The 25502-nt window shown below is 42.7% G+C and overlaps 1 protein-coding gene across 1 annotated transcript in view; it reads left to right on the top strand.

Annotated features, from left to right (window-relative positions):
- Tbx20 (T-box 20) overlaps window positions 1-25502 on the top strand; it is a 39651-nt gene that overhangs the window by 2809 nt on the left and 11340 nt on the right. Inside the window, exons 2-6 of the mRNA XM_013035146.1 lie at window positions 559-796; window positions 1571-1735; window positions 6272-6380; window positions 9385-9543; window positions 16196-16272. Coding sequence (XP_012890600.1) covers window positions 559-796; window positions 1571-1735; window positions 6272-6380; window positions 9385-9543; window positions 16196-16272 — 748 coding nt within the window. The remainder of the gene's footprint in view (window positions 1-558; window positions 797-1570; window positions 1736-6271; window positions 6381-9384; window positions 9544-16195; window positions 16273-25502) is intronic.

The following is a 25502-nucleotide window of genomic DNA, read 5'->3' as shown; positions in this document are numbered from 1 at the left end:
CAGTGATGAGACTGATTGATTGATTGATTGATTGATTGATGATGATGATGATGATGAACCCATATCTCCACTCTTCCACCAACCTCCTTTCTTTTTCACTTATGGAGGGGTTGCCTCTGAAAATAAGGAAAGTATTGACTGAGCTCTGAGGCTCAGGTTTGAGCAAAGTCTCCTGGTGTCAGAGGCAGCACTAGTAGGTGCCTGTCCCCCAAACTGCACATATCTAATTTGAGATTAAAAAAGAACTCATTGGAAGATTTGCCTTTACTCTTTCCAATCGTCACCTTTCAGTTTCTTCACTTGGGGTATTTCTCCTCCACAAGTGTGTTTCAGCAATGCCGGGAACAGGAGTCATAGTTCTTGAACTTGCTCGTTTGATGTAACAAGCAAGCTCCTAGTGTGGCCACCGAGGAGAAGCCAGGTGCCCACGGCTCAGGTCGTCTGTGGTGGAATTTCACAGCTCAGTCCTCCAAGCCCATATCCGTGTGCCATTTTCTTTCCCCGGGGACTGTCCTGGTTAGATGGTGACGGGGGTCGTTCTCCGTTCTCTACCTGCAGAGCAATTTGTGGAGAAGTCGCCCTGCGCCCAGCCCCTGGGCGAGATTCCGGGCCTGGAGGCGGAGTTCGGGGGCGCCGGCGCCCCCTCTTCATCGCCCTGCACGGAGCCCTTGATCCCCACCACGCCCGTCATCCCCAGCGAGGAAATGGCCAAGATCGCTTGCAGCCTGGAGACCAAGGAGCTGTGGGACAAGTTCCATGAGCTGGGCACAGAGATGATCATCACCAAGTCGGGCAGGTAGCTGGGCCCGGGCAGGCTGGGAGAGCCGGGCGGCCGAAGCTTGGTCCCGAAGCCGGCGCGCAGCTTCCTTTAATCGGGGCTCCGCCTTCCGAAATTGCTGCCGCGCTGGAGTCCGGGTTGCAGGGTCTGGCTGGCCGCAGCCCATCCTGCTGGCCGGCATGGAGGCTGGTGACCCAGGTGCCCCATGGCAGGCACTTGGCCAAGCCCCCTGGTGCTTGTCAGGGCGCTTGAGTGAGCGGCAGTAGTTTGGTTACTTTTTTTTTTCCACTAAAATTCAATGCTGGGCTACCGATGAAGCTGATAAGAGGAGACCCCAAAAAAGAAAGGGGCTGGGCGGGGGGTCTCCAGGGCGCCGAAGCTGGAACCCGGGCAGAGGTCCCTGCAAGCAGGAAGCCGCTGGGGTGCACTGATGACTGGTGAGCGGACAGACTGGCCAGGAAACAACGCCGGGACACCCGCACCGTCCCGGAAACCCAGGCCGGGAATCCCGGCTGGGGAGGGGAGGGGGGGCTCGGCTCCACTCTGGGCCGTCTGGGGTGACTCTGGGTCCCCCCAAAGACAGAGTGCTTGATAAAGAAAACGCTGGGTGCTCCCCACCTAATGCCAGACTTTCTGATGTGGGGCAAAAAGGTTCCAAATCGCGGGACTTTGTTCTAGGTGCGTGAGGGAAGTCTGGGGTCCACCCCAGCCGTCCAGGAAGCAAGGAGGAGGGGAAATGGGGGTGTGGGGCTCGCGGGGAGGGGTCCTCACCGCGCTCCGCCTCTGTGACAGGAGAATGTTCCCCACGATCCGGGTGTCGTTCGCGGGAGTGGACGCCGAGGCCAAATACATCGTTCTGATGGACGTGGTTCCGGTGGACAACAAGAGGTACCGCTACGCCTACCACCGGTCCTCCTGGCTGGTGGCGGGCAAGGCCGACCCTCCGCTGCCAGCCAGGTGCGTGTCCCCGAGGTTTGCAGAGCCAAAGTTCCCCCTCCTGGAGGGAAGTCTCTGGCTCTGGGAATGTTCCCCAGGGTCTGGTTTTCTTTTTCTTTTTTGTTTGTTTTTGTTTGTTTGTTTTCCAGCAGGCTCTGTCTGGTGTGATTTTCAAGCCTGAAAATTTCAGGATCACATTACAAAAAACAAACAATACAAAACAACAAAACAAAACAAAAAAGCCCCTATAGTTACGTCGCCAAGAAAGGCGGTTTGTGAATAGAGAAAACATTTCCATCCGTTTAGAGTTCCTTGCAGAGGTGTTGCATTTTAATTTGAAGATTTATTTACAAAGGTAACCCACTTGATAGCCCTATAACATTTCTGACAACCTCAAGATAGTAAATAAACCTGCAGATGAAAGAGTTGACCTAGAAAAAGAATTTGTTTCAGTTTGAGGGTTCACTTAGAGTAAATGTTTGTTAACAGCAGTGTGGTTATATCTGGGCATAATAAACATTTGGATAGATTTTGGTTGTTTTGATCACTGAAGGACTCAGAGAATTTTATTAAAAAGAGCCAGCTCTTTTATTTTCATCCACAATTTCAATGGATGGAAGTAATTCAGAAAGCTAGTATTCTTTTACATGAATCATAATTACTATATTAGAGATTACATATTATTTTCTAAGTAGTCACTGCTAATATTTTTCTAGGTATACCTGGCTTTTAAAAAATTAAGTTATAAACCATTATTGCTTTTCTTTTGCCCCAAAAGGCCATATATTTGTGAATAGCTATAGCTCAGGTCATAGAAATCAAACTATATACTTAAATACAAAAAAAGAATATTAGCTGGTGCTGTTTTGCACTAAAAGATGTCACAGATTTTAAGTAGTTTAATAGCTAATTTTTTATGCTTGGTAGGTTTTTTTTTAAATCAGAGCTAAGAATTTGTTTGAATGTCCCACTTCTATATTGTTTTCAGTGAAAGAGCAGGGGCATGGAGAGAAAGAGAAAGGAGAGAAGGGAAGGGAAGGGAAGGGAACAGAAGGTTTTTTTTAGTAGATTCCTAACCATTTTCACAAGCAAACACTCTTTTGTTTTTCCATTTCTTTTCCCCAGTCCCAGTCTTTCTTCTAAGAAGTTAATCGCTCTTACTTAGCATACATTTTTCTTCCTATCTGAAGGTATGGGGAAATAGTGCAGGCCAGCAGGACTTTGGAAATATGACATGTCTTGTTTATGTTACTAATCTGTTTTGGTTAGAGAAAGAAAGCTTGTACCAATACACTATCTTAACTGAAGCATGTTTAAGTTATTGCTGGAATTTTAAGTTTGTGGGGGGGGGAGGCCTTGCTAAAGAAGGGGCTCACTTCCTGTAATTTTTTCTTTTATCCTAGTTCAGCTTACATTAGTATTACATAAAAATGTGTCATGCATTATGGAAGTATTCCAGATAATTCAAGAAACTTCTTTATTATGATTACTTTTATCATACTGAGGATTGAACTCAAGGCCTCATGCTTACTAGGTACTATTATTATTCAAAATTTTGTTTGCTATTTTCTACCTCCCTGAAAGAAGAGTTCAGGAAGTGGGAATTTATGCATTGGTGACCTGTCTTTGAAGTACTTTATCTCAGATTGAAGTTCATCAGTCAGCCATTTCTAATCAGAAGTAAAATTTGACAATATTATTTGAGAGTCAATTCAGAATGCTTTATTCATTTTTTTATGTAAGATACTTTATTTCAAGTAATTTATATTTAAAAAGTTTGTGTTAATGTGATTATATACAGTGAATGTGATTACTAAAGAAGGGAGAAGGCACATTTGTTACATAAATAAATGTGGACTTTCAATAATTTGGGACTTTTTTAGGGGGAGGTGGAATGTGATCAATAAAATACTCTGATTAGTAAAATACACTTGCAAAATTAGAGCTTTGTAGAAATGCTATCATATTTGGGCCATTCCAAGAACACTCCTAAGTAAAAAGCATTTTTGGTCAGGACTAGTAGCTCATCCCTTTAATCTCAGCTGGAGAATGGGAGGATCTCCTTTTGAGGCCAGCTTGGGTAGAAAGTTTGAGAAAGCCAGCTCAATGAATCAGCAGGGTATGGGAACACATACCCAGTGCTCTAGCTGCTTGGGGGTATCACAAATGAGTGGACAGATTGTCCTCTGAGGCCAGCTCCAGGCAAAAAACATGACCCACTCTGAAAAAAAGTTAAAAAGGTCTGGATGTGGCTTACAGGCCCTGAGTTCAAACTCCAGCACCGCCAAAAACAGAAAAAAAAGTAATTTTGAGTGCCTTTGCTAAGAACCATGAAACAAACAAGCAAAGTCCTGGGGCTCTTAAAGTTCTTTGGGGGAAGAGGAAGAATGTGGTGCCTGCAGCGGTGCTGTGCTTCCCCTGGAGGGCCCTGCAACCCTCCGTCTGGATACTGGATTCTGTCACACAAGGTGACACATGTCCTGTTCTTTATACGAACTTGCAAGGAAAGGTTCTTGGAACTTTTTATTCTTACTTTGTCCAACCAAATCATCGATGTTTACTTACATTTATAAGGGCCCTTTCTAAAATTTACATCAGAACAAACTGTTACTTAGATGGAGAAATTTGTCAGGATGTAGCTCAGGCATGTAATGAGTGCTTAGTATGTACTAGGTTTTGAGTTCAGTCTTAGGGTCAAAAACATAAAAAGAGGGAAAAGGAGAAAGGAAGGAAGAAAGAAAGAAAAAGGAGAGGCAAAAGGAAATTTGTTCTATAAGAATAATTATTTTATATGCACCTGTGTCTCATGCCTGAAATCTGTCTACACAGGAGGCAGAGATTGAGAGGATCATGATTTGAGGCCAGCCCGGGCAAAAGCTTAATCAACTATTGAATGTGGTGGCTCACACCAGTTATCCCATGGGAAGTGTAAATAAGGCTGGTCCAGATTATTTCTGTTTGAGAAATAACTGAAGCACAAAGTGCTGAAGACATAGATAGATATCAAGTTCAAACCTTTGTACTGCAAACAACAAAATCTAAGGATTTCATCTTCTTTCTCTGATTTTGAGAAGATTGTGTCAAGAAGACAAGATTGGATTTTACAGGAGCTGATTTGGGGTTGATAGCAGGTCTAACGAATGGCCTATATTTTACTTTTAAGTAGGGTGATGCACATAGCAACTTATCAATAAATGATAGTTTTTTTTTCTCCCAGCAGTATTTCTTTTCAATGTTTAAGCTGTTTACAAATAGATTAACTGAATAATTCAAAGCCCCCCAGCTTGTTTAAACTTTTTGGAAAATACCTACAACAGTAAAACTTTTGCATTTCATCATATAGATCTATAGTTGACTAGATAAAAACAACCTATCTTAAAAAATGACTTTCTCAGCAGAGAATAGAAAATATACTAAGAATTACTTTTTTCTAGATTATAAGTACATAAAAAATACATGAAATGTTTGGGAGTTATGTTTGCATTGCTATATTAATAAAGATGAGATACATGGAGCAAATAAAATTGGGCAATTATATAAAGTTGTATGTTCTTCACAACAAAACATTTTATAACCCAGAGGGGTTACAATTACATGGGCAAGATAATGAGTACATTTCTTATCAAGCATTGTAGCCTCCTCCTTTGTTTCCCCTTCCCATCCATTCCCATCCACCCCCCCCCAACCCCCCACCCTCCCCACACCAAAGTTGTGAAGTTCTTTTTCAACATAAGGACTTGTACATCTCATTGTTGCAATGGGTCCACCTGGATCCCTATTTAAACGATTAGTTTTTCCCCTTCCCCTCCATAATTTATACCAACATCAAATACAGTGAAAGCAGGGGTTATACTGTGGGGGAGGGACATACATAGCAACAAAGAAATAATCTTATAAATGTGTTAGAAACAATCACATGAAAGAAAAAAAAACATTTGAATACATATCTTAGGTTTCATTTCCCTAACATCACCTTATCTGACCTTTTCTGCTTGACTCAGACATATACTAGATACTGCAAATAAGGGAAACCATGTAATTGTAACACCTCTGTACAGTATTTTCACAATAAAAAACATATTCACCCTTGCACAATCAAAAAAAACATTTTATAACCCAAATAAATAGATTCATTTATTTAAATAATGTCTGGCTATGTAGCCTAGCCTGGCCTTGAACTCTTGACACTCCTGCTTTAGCCTTTTAAGTGCTATAGGTATTCACCACAACATAGGACTCAAGCTAGATTTTCCAGTAGTTTCTCTGGTTGAATGCTGGTGGCTCACATCTGTCATCCTACTTACTCAGGAGGCTGAGATCTGAGCCAGCCCAGGCAGAAAAATCTGTACTATTCTAATAGCCAATTAACCAGCAAAAAGCAAGAAGTGGAGGTATGGCTCAAGTGGTAGAGCTCCAGCCTTGAGTGAAAAAGGCAAGTGAAAGTTCAAGGCCCTGAGTTCAAGCCCCAGTACTAATGTGCGCTCATGTGCGTGCGCACACACACACACACACACTAGTAAAAAGTATCTCAATAAAGTTCTCTTCCATTTTCCCTAGGCTGTACGTGCACCCAGACTCTCCCTTCACTGGCGAGCAGCTACTCAAACAGATGGTGTCTTTTGAAAAGGTGAAGCTCACCAACAATGAGCTGGACCAGCATGGCCATGTGAGTACAGTGCTAGGACCATGCCTGTCTGCTGGTTGACTTGGCACACACATCACAGGCGTCTCTCCTTCCATCTCCCTGATGCTCCACTTTATCCTTGCATCTCTGACTCCCTGAAAAGGCACACATGTTCTTCAAGGGCCCCTAACTGCTGCTGCCAGCAGGGTCTTGGCAAGGTGCTGGATGCCACAGTAGGTGAGGGTCAAGGACCTCCAAACATGTCTGCACCAACCTTGTCACCTCTGCTAAGTCAGCCAAGGAGTGAGACTCTTTTTTTTTCTTTTTCTTTCTTTCTTCTTTCCTTCCTTCCCTCCTTCCCTCTTTCCTTCCTTCCCTCCTTCCCCCTTTCCTTCCTTCCCTCCTACCCTCCCTCCTTCCTTCCCTCTCTCCCTCCTTCCTTCCCTCTTTCCTTCCCTCCCTCCCTCCTTTCCTTCCTTCCTTCTTTCGTTCTTTCTTTTTTCTTTCTTTTTTACACTGGCTTTTTTCCCTGTGGCTTAAACTCTGGGCTTGGGCTCTGTCCCTGAGCTTCTTTTTGCTCAAGACAGGCACTCTTATCATTTGAGCCACAATGCCACATCCAGCTTTTCTCAGTAGTTTATTGGAGATAGGCATCTCATGGACTTTCCTGCCAGGGCTGGTTTTGAACTGTGATCCTCAGATCTCAGCCTCCTAAGTAGCTAGGATTTCAGAGGTAAGCCTCTGGTGCCCGGCAGGTGAGGCCCTTTTGGAGCCTACTGAAGTCTGCTGGTGTTGCCATCTGATTTCTGTTGGTGGCATCTTGGATCATCTGGATGGGAAAGTGAGCCAGGATTCCTGGGGGGGGGGTTCCTTAATTGTGTTCTACAGAACATGGTCGTGAAAGATGCAGCAGGCTAATGCAAGAGCTGATCCAAACACCTTTGCAAAAGCACTCTTTACTCTGTGGATGCAACCCATTTCTGGAGAGTTTTATAAATTTCAAAACATAGACAATCCCTGGCGAGTAAAAACCAAGTGAATTTGATTTTGTATCACTCAAGTGTTCATTATAATGTGAGAAAAAGAGTAATGACAAAACTCTGAACATTTACCAATAGTTATTAGAACAAACAGCCATTAATGGAAGCCCTTGAACATTTGCTGAAATTCTTTTCTAAAGGTGTTATCTGTGGTGTGATTCAACCAAAATTTACCTGTGAATTCTGTTTCAGAGTTTATGCTACAAGAAAATTTTAGGCACATTCACAGAATTGCTTTTGATAAGGAAAGTCCCTTCCTTCTTCCCTCCCTTCCTCCACCTGTCCCTTTCTCCCTCCCTTCCTTCCTCTCTTACTTTCTTCCTCCCTCATTTCCTCTCCTTCCTCCTTCCCTTTTCTTCCTCTCTCCCTCCTTCTTTCCTTCCCTTCTTCCTTTCTTTTTATCTCCATTGCCAAATGGATATGAGTATTTTCAGTTTCTTTTCATGGCTTAGATATTCCAGTGTAACTACTTTCTCTCTTCCTTTTTATTAAATGAGAGTCTAGTTACTTATGTTTCAGTTTTTACTGGCTCTATGGAACTCAGAGGAAGTACTTCATAATTTTTCTCCAAGAAAAATGGTTTAGAGACTTCTAGATATGTCTTTAAATGATTGAGTAGGTCCTGGAGCCAAATAGATCAGATGATAACAAGGTGGCACGTTCAGTTCTAGTAACTAGGTTAGCACAGAGGTTAGTGGGAATGGCAGAAAGATTGGTTATGTTGTTGTTCCATGTGGACCTGTGGGTCTTGGTTCTAAGGGCTTCTGCAGTTAGGTGGAGAACTTAGTGGGTGATCAAGTCTCTTAGATAAAGTGGCACCCTATTTGCATTCATCCCCCTGTATCCTATAAGTCATTTCTAGATCACTCACAGTGCCTAATACCACATAAATACCATGTAAATAGGTGTCATGTTGTATCATTTAGGGAACAAGAAAAATACCTACATGTTCACTACAAATGTGATTCCTCCTCCTCCTCCCCTTCTCCTCCTCCCCTCCTCCTCCCCTCTTCCTCCTGCTCCTGCTCCTCCTCCCCTCCTCCTCCTCCTCCTCCTCTTCCTCCTCCTTCTCCTCTTCCTCCTCCTTCTCTTCTTCCTCCTCCTTCTCTTCCTCCTCCTCCTCCTCTTCTTCTTCTTCCAGTCCCAAGTACTGTCTCTGAGCTCTTTTGTTCAAGGCTAGCACTCTACCACTTTGAGCCACAGCTTCACTTCCCATTTTCTGGTGATTCATTGGAGCCGAGTCTCATGGACTCTCTTACCTGGGCTGACTTTGAAATGTAATCCTCAGATCTCAGCCTTCTGAGTAGCTAGGATTATAGGCATGAGCCCCAGCTCTCAGCCATATATGATTCTTTAAAGAATATTTGTGGTCCAAGGTTGGTTAATTGTGCAGAAACACAAAACACATTATCAGTTATCCTGAAGTCACCAATATTGAACCTGTTTAAGGCAATCAGCAGAAACCTTCACCACACACCCTTGTTAGCCAAGAATGTAAGAGGCCCCCTATCATAGCCTTAGCAGATGCAACCAACAGAGTGCCTGATTCTGCCACATTACTTAGGGAATGCTTCCCCATAGCCAGATACTCTGGCACTTTTTTAGAGGAAGGCTTCCCACGTGAGTCCCCAGTCTCTGGAAAGCACAGACCAAGAAATCTTTTAGGCCTGAAAATGAGGGGATTTTGTTTGTATGTTTTGTGTGGCCCAGGGGTTTGAACTCGGCCTACAGACTGTCCCTGTGCTGTTTTGCTCAAGGCTAGCTGTCTATCACTTGAGCTACAAACTTCACTTTTAGCTTTTTGGTGGTTATTTGGAAATAAGAGTCTCACAGACCGTCCTACCCAGGCTGGCTTTGAACTGCAATCCTCAGATCTCAGCCTCTTGAGTAACTAGTATTCCAGGCCTGAGTCACTGGTGCCAAAATGAGTTTGGATGCTCAGATTTAGCCTGAGCGCATTGTGAATGAGTAGAATGCAGGACTTACTTTCCATCTCTCCTCCGTAGATAATTTTGAACTCGATGCATAAGTATCAGCCACGGGTGCATATCATAAAGAAGAAAGACCATACCGCCTCCCTGCTCAACCTGAAGTCTGAGGAGTTCAGGACATTCATCTTTCCAGAGACGGTGTTCACTGCTGTCACAGCCTACCAGAACCAGCTGGTGAGTGCTGGGCCATGGTCAGCTCCTGTCCAAGGAGGTGATGGGAGGCACACATATTTCCAAGGAGAGGTGGATATTCCAGAATGCCAAATGGATGTCCACATAGAAAGAACGACCGAGTGCCAGCCCCAGGGCGTCTAGCAGGGAGTTGGGTGATCTTATTTCCTTTAGATTGTGAATGGGCTACTTCCTGATTCAAACCTATCCCAGTCTGCAGCCTCCAAGTTTCTTCTCCAGAAAATTCTCTGCTTTCCTTTCCTCCTCCGGTAACATGTAGAACCATGCTCTTATTGTTTGACAGAATTTAAAAATTCAACTTTTCTTTTTCTTTAAAAAAAAAAACTGTGCCAATACTGGGGTTTGAACTCAGGCCTCAAGCTCTTACTTAGCGCTGTTTCTCAAGGCTGGTGCTCCACCACTAGAACCATACCTCCACTTCTGGCTTTTTGCTGATTGATTGGAGATGAAGGTTTCACAAGAGTTTTCTGCCCAGGCTGGATTTGAATCTTACTCCTCAGATCTCAGCCTCTGGAGTGGCTAGAATGACAGGTATGAGCCACCAATTTGTAGCAAAAATTCAGATTTTTCTGGTAAGTTAAACACACAAGTCAACCACTGATACTTTTATTATTTCGTGGTCATCCATAAGATTTACTCTAATTTAGAATTTTCTTTAAAAAAATTTTTTTTGGGGGGGGTCCAATCGTGGGGCCTGAACTCTGGGCCTGGGCTCTGTCCCTCAGCTCTTCAGCTCAAGGCTAGCGCTCTACCACTTGAGCCACAGCACCACTTCCAGCTTTTTCTTTTTGCTTATGTGGTGCTGAGGAATTGAACCCAGGGCCTCATGCATGCAAGGCAAGCACTCTACCACTGAGCCACCTTCCCAGTCCCTTAGAATTTTCTTTTACTCTCTTTTTATTAGCATATATTAAAACTACAGGGAGTTTCATTGTGATAATTCTGCAGATATGTACAATGTACTTTGAACAAATTCACCACCCCCAGGATATTCCCTTAATGTCCCTTCTCTTCTTATTAAATGGGTGTGTTTCATTATTCTATATTTATACATGCATATATATATATACTATATATTCTTTCTATATACATACATAGTGTATGTATATATCTATATACATATAGATATATACTATATATTCTAAGTATAAACTCTGTACACTATAGGCATACATATATATACACTATTTATATACTCTACATAGTGTATGTATATATGTATATACACATATATGCTATATTATGTATATATATGTATCTATATACATAGATACTATATATATTCTATATACATTTCAATTCTCTTCATCTCCTAGTACTCTCCTTTCTCCCTTCTCCCTTCTATCTCCATTGAGCCCCTGTCCTCAATCCACTTTTTAGGCTATGTCCCATAATAATAATAATAATAATAATAATAAGTAGTAGTAGTAGTAGTAGCAGTGTTTTAGGTGGAGTCTGCATATATGTGAAATCATGTGATAGCTAAAATCATGTAATATCTGGCCTGCTGAGCTAGGCTCATCTCCCTCAATATTACTTCCACATCTGTCTATTTTCAAGTCCCCACTAGGGGCCAAGCACCATCAGACACTTGTTGATTCACTTACTGCTTTCATGACAGCTGAAGCTCAAAGGGTTGGTTGTAATAGGGACTCCATCGGCCCAGGCCAGGAGAGGCTCAGTAATTTTTCTGCAGTTAGGAAAGACAGAACCAGAATTCCTTTGGCTCTATTCAGTACTTTTTTTTTTCTTTTTTTTTTGCTGGTCGTGGAGGCTGAACTCTGGGCCTGGGCGCTGCCCCCAGCTCTTCAGCTCAAAGCTAGTGCTCTACCACTTGAGCCACAGCGCCACTTCCAGCTTTTTCTGCTTATGTGGTGCTGAGGAATTGAACCCAGGCTTCATGCATGCAAGGCAAGCACTCTACCACTGAGCCACTTTCCCAGCCCCTGGATCTATTCAGTAAAAGAAACCCACACCCTCCACTCATGTGACAGAGGCAGTCATTCATAGCATCTCTAGGACTTTACATCTTCCTTTGTGTGATCAGTGCATACAAGGGGTGGCACCCTTGTGATTTGTGCTGGGTTCTGAGTGAACAAATTAGGTGCTGGCTGGTAGCTGCCCTGAGTACATCATGGGCTGGCCAGGCATCTGTCTTAGGCAGAGGAAGATGAAGTTGCAAGTGTAGGTAGCCATATGTGAAGGAGGAGCTGGAAGCCCAGAGAAGGAAGTGGGTGGCAGTGTGGGGCCCGAGGGCCCGAGGGCCTGCCCTGGCTGTACATCTGTGAAAGCATTATATCCTTCTCAACTGCTCTTGACTTTATGACAACAACTGACCAGGGCATCTCAGGGCCCGTGGGACTCCCCATGGACTGCCTGAGGAACATCAGGGGAGAATTGGTCCCCTTTTGATTTAAAAAGTTTCAGAGATTTTTTTTTTTTAACAAGCCAATGCATTGTGTTTTTTTTTTATCATGTAAATCATCTTCTTGTGAAAGTAAAATCTGTAGCTTTTCAGCTATCTGCAAAGTGACAGCGGGCGTTGGACGGCCCCCAGAGCACAGCCACGCTCATGTTTCACTGCTGAAGTCCACAGGAGCCTACAGCCCAAGTGCCGCTGCCACGGAAGGCAGTGAGACTGATCATTCCATTTGTATTTGAAGGATCATGGAATGGAAATGTCAGAGTTCCCAAAAAAGAGTTCTGAAATTCCATTTACTTTATGTAACCTGACTCCACAAGTTTCATATTGCATATATTATCTTTACAAAAACTTAAGAAAATGGCCTGGAGGCATAGCTCAAATGGTAGAACTTCTTTTCTAGCATGCACAAGGCTCTGCAGGCCGCAGATAGGGACTGTCTTTAATGTCTGTTAACACTCAAAGTTTCCAATAGAATTGTGAGGAGAACCTCCTTATTATTGACACTAATAAGTTTTGTTAATTAAACTTAGTATTTTTTAATATTCTTGTTATTTTTAAGTAGTTTTATTGGTAGTTTTCTTTGTAAACAATGGAAGTAGCATCTTTTTTTCTGTTTCTCTGCTTTTTGCAAGAGGATGATTGCATTTCTTTACATTATTAGATAAAAGCTAAATCCATTACACTTTCAACAAACTATTTCATAATTTAAGACTTAAAGGTCATGTATTGTTTTCAAGCAGGCAGATGATTGCTGAAGAGTTGAAGCGTAGGTCAGGTTTCATTTTTAAATGCCTCTGGACACATCTTTTCCTGATAATTGGAGAAATGGCCTCTGAGGGCCAATATCACTTTGTGGCTAGAATCCCCAGCTGGATTCCGAGGCCAGGAATATCATGGGGGTACCAGCTACTACAGAAGCTCCCTTCATGGTGACACAGATGGTGGCAAATCTGCCCTCCATTAGGCATACATTTACTTGTAGATAGTAGAGATGTTTAAGGGTTAGAAAATATATTCTGTTCTGCCATTGCAATTGTATTTTGGCCTGAATTAGTAATCTGGACATACATTGGCACACATTCATTGTAGGATTTCTAAAGCACATTCTATCCTTACTTGCTTATACTTCCTCTTCATGGAGGAAGAAAAATTTCTACTCCTGATTTTCAAATAGGGCCTCACGTTTATTCCTTGCTAACCTGGATGGTATTCCTCCGATTTGTTCTTCCTTCATACTGGGATGACAGGAGCATAGGATGGTACTGCTTTTTATTGGTTGAAATAGGTCTTGTGAACGTTTTGCCCAGGCTGGCCTGAAACTCTAGTCCTCTCAATTTCAACCATCACACCTAGCTTGAGACACTAAGGGATTTGCATTAACTCTGAGCCAGTCATCTTTACCTTTTGGAAATACAAATAATCAAGAAGATTTTCAAGATCCCTTTTGGGAACAAAGTATATATAACTATTATACTAGGTAGATCTTCTCTCTGTATTTTCATTTATTGTAGAGCACAATAAAGCTTGGTGTGCTTCACATTTAAGAGGAATGGCTATAGGGGCTGGGAAGGTGGCTCAGTGGTAGAGTACTTGCCTTGCAAGTGACTGAAGCCCTGGGTTCGATTCCTCAGCACCACATAAGAAAAAAGAAAAAAGCTGGAAGTGGTGCTGTGGCTCAGGTGGTAGAGCGCTAGCCTTGAGCTGAAGAGCTGAGGGACAGCGCCCAGGCCCAGAGTTCAGGCCCCATGACTGGACCCCCCCCCCAAAAAAAGAGGAATGGCTATAAAAGAACTTGTGCCAGTAGTAGTTTCCCTATCAGATATTACCTGCTGTTATTTTCAGAAAAATTGTAACTATTTGCAAAGCCATTCACTGACAGTTTTATAAATGTACTACTTTTTTAAAAAATCCTTTCACTTTCAATTTTATAAATGTGATACTTTGTTTTGCAGAATAAATACTGGGGTTTGAACTGAGGACTTCACACGTGCTAGCTGGTACTCTACCACTTGAGCCATGGTTCCAGCCCTGGCTTTTGCTGGTTATTTGGAGATGGAGTCCAGCAAAATGTTTTGCCCCAGGGTTGGCCTCTAATCATGAGCCTTCAGATCTCAACCTCCTGAGTTGCTAGGATTACAAGCATGAACCCCTATACCTATGGGATTTTAAGCTCCCTTAGGACGAAGATGCAGTGCTCTTTTTTTTTTCTCCACATCATCTGACATCTAGCATAGTACATAGAAAAGATAATCAATCCTCATTAAAGCTGTGGGTGAATTATTGTGAAAGTGACTTTGTGGATTCTAAAGTGCTTTACAAATATGCAATAGTGTCTATGGCCATACCACTCTGAATGTGCCTGATCTCGGAAGCTAAGCAGGGTCGGGCCTGGTTAGTACTTGGATGGGAGACAAATATTCAATAGTTTAAATTGTAGTTTTTCAGTAGAATGAGACAAATCTCTTGTCTTTGAGCATTTAAAAATTTGTTAGTACTTACAATCTAGGAATATACTGATTGCCTGGGCCTCAGAAGATATTTACTGTTTATTTCAAACAAAGCATTGTTTTTGGATAGTACATATGTTTTAATGTGCCATGGTGCAACTATATTAATATTATAAGAATTATACATCTGGGGCTGGGAAGGTGGCTCAGTGGTAGAGCGCTTGCCTTGCATGCATGAGGCCCTGGGTTCGATTCCTCAGCACCATGTAAGCAAAAAGAAAAAAAGCCGGAAGTGGCGCTGTAGCTCAAGTGGTAGAGCGCTAGCCTTGAGCCGAAGAGCTGAGGGGACAGCGCCCAGGCCCAGAGTTCAAGCCCCATGACTGGACCCGCTCCCCCAAAAATAAATAAATAAAAATAGAAAAAATAAAAATTACATTAAAAAAATTATACATCTGGTGCGGGTGGCTTATACCTATAATCCTGTCTACTCAAGAGGATGAGATCTCAGGCTCATGATTTGAAGGAAGCCTGGGCAGAAAAACCCACGAGACTCTGATCTCCAACTAACTAGCAAAAAGGCAGAAGTGGAGGAGTGTCTGAAGTGGTGGAGCACCAGCCTTGAGTGAAAAAAACCAAATGAGAGCAGGAGACCCTGAGTTCATGCCCCAGCGTGTGTGCGCGTGCGTGCACACACACACACACATACACACCCCTACACACACACACACCACACCTTCAATACACACACACACACACATACACCCCTGCACACACACAAGAATTATAAATACCCTGGTAAAGACAATACTTGAAGCTGATTCTTATTAGAAACAAGTAGTTTCCATAGACATGTAGAGTTCTATAAATGTCTTTACATGGAAGGGTAACAAAACAAGGACTAATTCAGTTGCATTGAAAGGTGAATAGAGATAAATTTAAATTTATCTTCTGCAGGCTTTCGATCCTTCATTTATGTGACATTGATCAGTATCAATATAGCATGGAACAGGAGGCTCTTACTGGTTATCTAACCTTTTTCTTTACTTTGGTCTAAGGTCTCTTGTTCATAGTAACTAACCATGTAGGAAGGGGAAATATCTCCCTTTATTCTCCATTTCCCACCAGAGGCTGGGGCTCTGCTCCACTTCTCCATTTGGGGCCCTTCCTCTCACTATGGCCCTTAATAATTGACAGCCCACTTCAAGTCTCCCCCTTGCTGGCAGGTTTGCTAACCCAACTGTGTCTTCACTAATTCTTTAAAAAATTTATTGTTATTATAAAGGTGATCTAAAGAGAGGTTACAGTTTCTTTTTTTTTTTTTTTGGGTCCAGTCGTAGGGCCCAAACTCTGGGCTGAGGGACAGCTCTTCAAGCTCAAGGCTAGCGCTCTACCACTTGAGCCACAGTGCCACTTCCGGCTTTTTTCTTTTTGCTTATGTGGTGCTGAGGAATCGAACTCAGGGCCTCAGGCATGCAAGGCAAGCGCTCTACCACTGAGCCACCTTCCCAGCCCAAGGTTACAGTTTCTTAAGCCAGGTAAAGAGTACATTTCTTTTTAGACAGTGTCACCCCTTCCCTGGTGATCTCTCTCAGTTTTCCCCTCCCATCCCAGTCCCACAACTTGTGTAGTTCCTTTTCAGCATAGTGTCCAGTGAGTTCCACTGCTCCATTTGTTCTCCCTTTGTCCCACCATTTCTGTGGCTATTTCTGATGTTACTTTGTGGAACTCATAAATGAGATGGTTTTGTGCTCATTCTTTCTAGATAACCAAGCTGAAAATAGACAGCAATCCTTTCGCCAAAGGATTTCGGGACTCCTCCAGGCTCACGGACATCGAGAGGTGAGGCTCACTTTCTGTTTACCCTTTGGTCGAGATAAGATAAAGGGAAGGGTGAGTTTGTAAGAACACAGGCTTCTCCCCTGCAGAAACTCGAACCCTGCTGAGTCTAGCCTGCAACAGTTCCCTGCGTTCTTTCCTTCTAGCTATAAACCCTGAGATAAACTGCCAAATTCCTGCAGCCAGATCTTTCCTAGCTCTTCTTTAAGTGAGGCGACAGATGTGGACCCGTTGCTCAAGATGTGCCCTCCCCTGTAGAGGCAGAAAAGCCAGGGCTTTCTTCCCATCAAAGACTTCATCCTCTCAGTGCTTTTAAGCTATGTGATTTGTGGGGGCAATCTGTGGAGAAGTAGAATTCGGTAGACTTGGTTCTGCTGTGAATATATTGGCTAGTGGCAGGACTGAGATCCGGCATTGGAAAGGGGTCAATGTGATTTAAGTGCAGATCACATAATTTTGACTGGCGTGTAGACAGCATGAAAAGGAGGAACATCAGGTCTCAGGACCTGTCAGAGGATGAATAAACATCTGCTCATGTGCCTGTCACTTTCTCCACCTTCTGGTTGAAATGGTTCGTGAAGTTTGGTACCATCGAGGTAATGGACAGTGAATACTGAATCTTGAGGTCCTTTGTGTACCCAAATGAATGATAAAAAATATATATTTTCAAAGAGACACTTAACCTGATAGTTATTTCTAGTTCTTAACCAAATTGACTTTCTATACTTGATTCGCCCCCCCCCCCCTTTTTTTAAAGTACTGGATGTGAACTCAAAGCTGTGTGTTTGTTAGGCAAGGCCTCCAGTGTTTTTTTGTTGTCTGTTTTTATTTAAGATGGGGTCTTGCTTCCTGCCTGTTTGGCATCTGGACTTCAGTCTGCTTATATTAAGTTTTCCCTTGTTGCTAGGGTGACAGGTGTGCGTCACCACCTCCGGCTTCCTCCCGCTGAGATGGAGTCTCTTGGATTTTTCCATGTGGGTTGGCTTGCAAGCATGATCCTCCTACTCTTAGCCCTCCTGCCTGGCTTAGCATGACAGGTGTGCACCAATGTGCCCAATAATGAGTTGTGAAGATCTTGTAAACTTTTCTACCCAAACTGACCTTGACCCATTTTTCTCCCAAATAACTAGGATTCCAGGTGTGAATTGTTCAGTGCTTCACTCTATCATTTTACGAGCTCTAATGTCTTTACTGACAGGTGCAGTACTTAGCTATTAGCCCTCTGGCATATTGCATCCACACATCTTTGTGTGACTTGTCTGCTAGCTGCTATACATTTCAGCTGCAATCATTGCTCCCTGCAGGGTCACATCTGGTCTCAGCACTTCCATCTAAGCTCTCCTGGCAATGCAAGTTGAGGGATGTAGCAACCTCTGTCTCATTCTCCCTACGCCTTTCTAAGTGTCAGAGTGTTGAGAGGTGGTTCGTTGGGAAGGAAAGGCTTGGTGGGCAGGCAGAGAAGCCAAAAGGGCTGGCCAAATATTGGATTTGAGTCACAAAGAGATGAATTAGTTGGAGAGCTCTATAAATGGCTGGAGATGGTAAGAACAGGACAAGAATCCCAGGCTTGGAGTTGATAATCTATTGCAAAGTACCAAGAGCAGGCAAGTGGGTGAGTTCAGTTGGAAGAGCCATCAGTCTATGAGAGTATGGTACCAGTTGTCTAGATGACAAAGGCCTCTTGCTTTAGGTAATGACTTTTTGTGAGGTGATTCCCTATTTGTGAAGGCCAGGAGCTTGAGTGCAGACGAGTTTGTGCAGCTGAGATGATGTTAAATGACTTTTCTTTTGGTTTTATTTTGGACTGGGGCAATAGTATGTGTTTCCCACGTGTGCACCATGTTCTGTCTGGTCAAGGGTAAGCATGATCTATCAGGAGTGAAAGTCTTGGGATAGAAACTCAGGTTGGCCTTTTCCTGGGTAAATGATCTTTTGGCAAAGTCACTGAGCCTGGGAATCTGTTTCCATCTAGAAAATGACAAGAGTAACCACTTATTCCTTTATTGGAGGATCAAACAAGATGAAATTTAGGAAAACACTTTATGAATCTCAAGTCAAAACCCTTCCTAGATAAATGTTGCATCAAACTATTGTGCCTGTCTAAGTCATTCTTCATTGTCGTCATGAACTGTTTCTTGGGTATAAACAGCCTTGAAGTCACTTGTGTTCCTAAGAGCTAGGAGAACGCAGTCTGACTGAAGGGCAGGTTGGGTAATGTGTGTTGACTAAGCATCCTGATGGGGTGATTCTGGAGGACTGAGAGAACACACTTACATGACTTGCTTGACGTCTTCAAGACAATGCAGTGATGATGATGTCTCTGAAAATCAGCTTTGCATGACCTAAGTAGTGTGAAATTAAGCCAAGGTTTTGGATTTCATTTCCAGGTATTTAAGTCTGAATTTTTCCTAAACAGCCTTTGGGGATGAGACAAATCAGATCAATTGATCTTTAGAGACCTAAAGAAATTAAATTAGTCTGGAGTCAGTTACTGCACTAAACCATCCAGTAATTGAATTGCTCCTTGTAACTGATTGAAAACGGCCCTATCTGTAACAATATTGGGAGCTTTTCTTTATAAAAGATCGGAGAGAAAAACACATCTTTTTATGACATGATGACAGATATTGCACTTCTCTAACCTAATTGAATAGGATGTTATAAATATGTGACCTTAATGATTTCAAGGTTCCTGTTCAAGATTTACAGCTTACCAGGTGGGGCAGCCAAACAAAAGTGTCTTTGGGGTTGGCCCTGTTTGCTCAGACCTGGACATTTCACAGTGCTCTTCCTTCTAGAACTGCAGGAGCTTTCCTGACAGTAGGTTTCTTCCTCTGCTTCCACTAAGGTTCCATTCAGAGTTAAATGTCAGTCTTATTCTAGAGAAACACACCTTCCCAGTAGGAAACTCCATCTCCTTGTCATCATTATTGGACTGCTTTATCATTCTGAAAATCAGCTTTGTATGACTGATAAATGGAAGAGTTTTCTCACCGTGTCTGTTGTTTTCTCTCACTATGATTGCTATTCTGCACTGTCCTCACTCCAAAATTATGTATAAATATTAAACTGTACACTTCCTATTACTTTTTTGCCTCCTACATGCTTTCTCTAATGTATGTAGTATTTGTTTTGGTAGAAGGAATCAAATAGAAACATCATTATATTTTACAAGGGGTTTCAATAGCATATAATTATCAACATATTGATTTTCTTATTAATAATTCTCTCTTTATCATGTCCCAAACTCTTATCTGTACTAAATTGAGAGCATAGGAAATATTGGCTGACACTTCAGCATCTAAGATGGTAAGCCTCTGCCCTTTTTATTTCTTTTATTTTTTGCTGGTCCTGGGGCTTGAACTACAGGGCCTGAGTGCTGTCCCTGAGCCTCTTTGTGCTCAAGGCTAGCAATCTACATGTGAGCCATAGCGCCACTTCTGGCCTTTTCTGAGCAGTTTATTGGAGATGAGTTTCACAGGATTTTTTTTTTCTTGGCCTGGCTTGGCTTTGAACTATGATCCTCAGATCTCAGCCTCCTGAGTAGTTAGTATTACAGGCGTGAGCTACCAGCGCCCGGCTCTCTACCCTTTCTTACTTGCTACTTTCAAATCTTGTTATTGTTCATTGATCTTTATGCTTCCAGTCTTTGCAGTCATTTTGCCAAGTCTTCAGAAACAATCTCATGGAACATTGATTGACCCTAGGTTGAGTGTATATAATATTTGGGGGGATAAAATGCAAACCTTCACAATTCTGAGGCTTCCCTTTTAGAAATATGTCACTGGTTTGCCATTGCCATCAAAATGTCCACTTACATTTTAAAACATCTTAGTGCTTTTAAGTTCATCAGTCCCAACACACATTTTCTTATGCAAGTGGCCACAGGTGACAGGAGAGTACTTAGCATCCGAGTCTCTCTTAAGGGAGAGGGAGGAGAGAGTAAAAGCAATAACCTATGATATTTGAATCTAGAAGGGAGGAAACAAGACAGGTAAAACTGTGAATCTTCTATATTGAGGTGTGTTAATTTGGGGAGGAGTGTGGGGGGAAGCAGTCCTATGGCTTGAACTCAGGGCCTTGGTGTTGCCCCTGAGCTTTTTTGCTCAAGGCTAGTGCTCTAGTGCTCGAGTCACAGCACCAATTCTAGCTTTTAGGTGATTAACTGGAGATAAGAGTCTCCCAGACTTCCTTGGCTAGCCTGGCTTTGAACCTCAGTCCTCAGATCTCAGCCTCCTGAGTAGCTAGGATTGCAGGCGTGAACCACCAGCAACCCGGCATACTGAGATGTGTTTTAGGTATAAAACAAAAAACTCAGGAGTCTCTTTCTTCCCATCTCAAAAAGAGAAAGAAATAGAGAGAGAGAGAGAGAGAGAGAGAGAGAGAGGAGGGAGGAAAGGAAGGAAGAAAGGAAGGAAGGAAGCAAGGAAGGAAGGAAGGAAGGAGGGAAGGAAGGAAGCAAGGAAACAATTGTACCTGGACTACCTTGTGAAGACTGGATATTAGAAGAAAATGAGTGAGTATCATTATTAGTTGAAAACTATTGATTAGGTAATAAAGAGTGTCTTAGCTGGATGCCAGTGTCTCCCTCCCATCACCCTGGCTTCTCAGGAGGTGGCAATCAGGAGGCTCTTGGTGTGAGGCCTTCCTCTTTCCTCTTGTGGCTCCCCATGCTTTTGATGTTCAGTTCACGCCCTTTGGCTGTTCTTTCCTGATCTCCCTTGGTGGTGCCCCCCTCAGCACATCCCTCTATGGTTGCCTGTCTTCTGAGCCCTTGCCTTCTCAGTCTGCACCTATGCTGGGTCATCTGACTCCGCTTTAGACTCTTACATACTGGTGATTGCCAATGTGACATGTCTTGTTCTCTTTGATCCAGAGTCAGGCTCTTGCTTTTACTTTTTTCTTCCCCTTAAGAGAACCTGGGATTTTACACACCTGAAACTGAATGACTAACCACCTTCCCCTGCTCCCGCTCTCCCCTTCCTGATTCCATCCTTTCCACGTTCTGCCCAAACACCCAGGGGCCACCCTTGACTTCTGTTCTCCCCTCCATAGCCAAAGAGTTGATCAGTCTTGACAACTACTCATTCTAAATATGGCAAAGAGGTTCACTTTTCATGTTACCTCCCCTGAACACAGCTGTCTCTCTCCTAGATTAGTTAGGCTGATTTTCTAAGTGATCTTTCTCCCTTCAGTGAAGCAAGGAGAATGATCTTGCCAAAGAGAGGGAGTTGGATTGTATTCCACATTCAGAGTTCTCCCGTGTATCATCTTCTCATTTAGAGAAAACTCCAAAGATGCTATAGAATTTACCCCACACCTCTCAGCCCATCTACCCTCTCTTGGCTCATATGCTGCAGCTCCACTTGACTCCTCATCTTCCCTGGAACAAGCTCAGGACCTGCCCACCTTCAGGATCCTTGCCCTTACCTTCTGCCCATGCTATGCTGTCCTGACATCTGAGTGGCCCAGTCATTGGCATTTTGTTTCTTAATGTATCTTCAGGCTTTGAAACACGCCTGGTATGACTAAGCACTCAAGTACTTATAGAGTGAATGAATGCTGTGTCTTCTTAAAAATATCATGCAGAGTATCGATATTTGAAACAATCTTGTTCGAAGGTCTTCATTGTTTTATTTTTATTTAAAAATGGACCTGTCATGAAGTCTTCTGATAACTGATGTGTTTAGTGTTAGAACCATGTCTGATTTCTGTTCGATTTGCTTTGTCTTTTAATTTCTCTTCTAGTTTTTGTTGTATTTGTCAAATTCTTTTCTCTTTTATAATTTATAATGACAATGAATACTCCAAGTTCTCCATGTGTCAGGAAGGGCCACAGACCTGACACATTTCATTTAGCTATGCTTCACATAGAAGAAACTTTGATCACTCCTATTTCCTAGATGAGATAACTAAGCTTTAGAAAGAGAAATGCATATGGTTTATTTTTGAGCTGAGCCCCAAGCCCACGTCAGTTTGTCAGAAAACAGAGTTGCTAAAAGCAAACTGTTCTATCGATATGGAAGGACAGGTTTGTGTCTTTCTGTATCAGGATCTACTAGCAACAAATCCACAAACTACAACAAACTACAATCCCATTGTCTTTATGTACAGAATACTCTTGAGTTCAATTGGTAGCCATGACCCACAAGTTCTCCATCCCGGTCCTCATTGCCAACATCAATAGCGTTCATATCACCCATCACATCACATACAAGGAGACACTGATTTAGATTTCTCATTGGTTATGTGATACAGAATCTCTAAGAAAGGGTCAAATCTGTCACAGGACTCAAGAGGACCAGGTTGATTGACAACAAAGACAGAAAGCTGATAGAGTTGTAAAAGAGTGAGGATGGTCAGAACCTAGTCACGGACTTGTACTGCCATCACTGCCAAGGTTCAGAGCCGGCGGGCCCAGGGGAGGCAGGCAGTTTTGAGTGGGAAGCATTAAGCAGAGAGACTGTACTGAGCTACAGCCTGGGGATAAAGTCGGAGCTCTTTGTCGGGCAGGCCATGATGCACACAGGTCCTCTAATGACAGGTAATGATGTACTAGGGTATCCTTCCTTCATTTATATGTTCCAGGTGTGAGGGTTGCACCATTTGTTGATCTGGCGTGTTCATGGTTCTGGTTTCCTTGATATGGTTTTGGTACAGCTGCATGAAGTGAGTGTGGCTCATGACTGTGCTGGACAGATGGTGCTATGGACTGTGCACACAGAGGACTCTGCCTCCCTGCTTGCCGCAGCATGGAGGACAGTACTGGTTTTTTTTTTTTATAAAATTAAGTCACTCAAGGCAAGGCACAGTCTGAGAACTGCTGCTTGAGTCACCAGAACCTGGTACAACCCGACCTTTAGAAGGGCCCTTTCCCTAATGTTCAGAATGTTGCTTTAATTATTGCCTATAATTTCTAAAAGAAAATGATTGTAATATCCATAGGTGGGCTTTTTTCAAGACTGAAACTACATTCTTCTTATAAAACAGGTAAAGAGAGATGATATGTACTCCTCCCTGGGCCAATACTTTTTTGCTTAAATAATCCAGGAGGTAAATTTTTATCTTTATTGACTTTATCAAACCTTTTCCTTAATGTTAACATAAGGGTTGCAACATTTTAACAATCACCATCAATTTAGATCTAACTCTGGTCTTTTCCATTTCCTGTGTACTGTTTATATCTTCTGTACTGTCTCCAGTGACTGGCCTTGAACTCAACTTTGTTCTCAATTGCTGGTAAATATTGAATAATTACTTGAGCAAGGGAGGTGTCTTCCTTATAAGGATATTAGTCAGATTGCTGTTGCTTTGACTAAATGCCTGAAATGACAAGAGTTGATTTTGGTTCAGAGGCTTCAGTAGATGGCTCCATTGAGGGTAGGCCCTAGGAATGGGTGAAGGGAGGGGTTGCTCACCTCATGGTGTTCAGGAAGCAAAGAATGAGAACAGAGCGTCAAAGACAGGCTGACAATGACCTACTTCTTGCAACAAGACCCCAAATATTCTTCCTAAAGGCACATTTAGCTCTGGACGCTACAAGGATTGATCCATTGATAAGGTCAGTACCTTGGTGATCTAATTACCACTCAGTAGCTCCTGTTGGGGACCAAGCCTTCCACACATAGAATCACTGTGCACGTTTTATACCATAACTGTTACCAATTTTGTCATTACTGGGTTGCAGTGTTTTTTTCCACGTTCCACTCTTCCTTTTAAGTAAGTCATTTGGCTCTTATGGCTTATAGAATAAAAATAAAAGCTCATGGTCTCTTCTTTGTAAGAAACTCGCCTGTTTTCTCTCTGTCTGTTGAAAATGTTTTCAGAATCTTTTGCTTAAAACTCAGAAATTCTGTTAGCATCTGTCAAGCTGTCGATTTTTCATGAGTCTTTAAATAAGATTCAAGTTTTCACATTGACAACTCAAGTCTTAATTGAGCCCAGGAAAAAATTCTGGGTTTGTTTCTCTCCTCCCTCTTCCAATGACTTTTGTGTTTGTCTCTAAGCTTCCATTTGGCCAGCTCCAATCAGGCTCTTACGCTCCTGTTGAATGTATGTTTTCTATCACTTGAACCTTATCTCTTTCTTTTTTTACTCTGAAGTTTTGCAGAATTTCTTTCAGCTTTCTAATTTTCAGGTTCTGGGTCCTTGGGCATCTAATATTCTTCCTTACAGTCTTACTGAGTTTCTGTAAAATGTGATGACTGTTATTTTGTCCTATGCAATGATGAGCTCAGAATGTTTCAGTGCCGTGCTTCTTAATCTGTGTGTTTCACTGGTACTGTCTGCTTCAATGCTGCTAACAGTGGGAAAACGCATGTTGGAAAATTTAAATATCCTTCTTTTTCTTGCAACAGATTTGTTGCAAAGGAAATAATTAGCTAGGCTTCATTAAGTGACTTTTCTTGTTTCCAACTGCTGTTTCATAAGATCCTGCTGATTTTCTTCAACTATTTTTATGTAATGGAATATCTGCTCATTGAATATTAGAAACTAAGATTAATGCTAAATAAAAGTGCTCTGTCAGCTCTTCAAATGCAGAATACATGTATTGTTAATTCGTCAGTGTGGAAATAAGAGTATTTCCTTGTGTGTTGGAGAGTGATTGCTGGCAGGAGGAGGCAGCCTCTGAAGAGAACGTTGACTGCACAGGTGTTGTGGTGATCTCTGCCTGACCTGGCAGCCAGGATCCAGCTAGGGCAATGCTGTATCCACCCCAGCACCACGACCTTGTTTCCAGAACTGTCGTCAGCCATAGGCCACACAGCCTTCAGTGTACCAAATGCATTGGCACTGAGAGTGCTCCGGTGAGATTTCTTCCTTCTAAACCCCAACAGTAAGGATTTGCCTCCATTGACTAGTCAAAGGTCTGTGTTCATGTATAACCTTTGTTAATCCAAGTGAGGGTCGAGGTGAAGCTTTCCTCCTTGCTCACTGATGAATGTCAGACTACTAAATGTACCCCCTCTTCCTTCTTTGTGGCTGCAATAGCTAAGTGTGAAGTTGGCACCCTCCTCATTTTCTGGCTTTCGCTTGTATTCTTCATTCTTTGGGTGTGTCAGGAAATTAAATACATAAGCTTATATCACTCTGCGAGGTTGGAATTCACTCTGAGAGTCCCTGTGGGAAGTGATTTGAAAACAGCTTACACCGACTGAAACTTTCAGACTCATGAAGTTTGGACACAAGCCCAGTAGGATACAGGCCTCTCTGTTCAGAACTCAGCTACTCTA

Source organism: Dipodomys ordii, unplaced genomic scaffold (assembly GCF_000151885.1).
Source record: "Dipodomys ordii isolate 6190 unplaced genomic scaffold, Dord_2.0 Scaffold205, whole genome shotgun sequence".
NCBI lineage: Eukaryota > Metazoa > Chordata > Mammalia > Rodentia > Heteromyidae > Dipodomys > Dipodomys ordii.
Note: the sequence above shows the minus strand (reverse complement) of the source record. Positions and strands in the feature narration are given on the sequence as shown.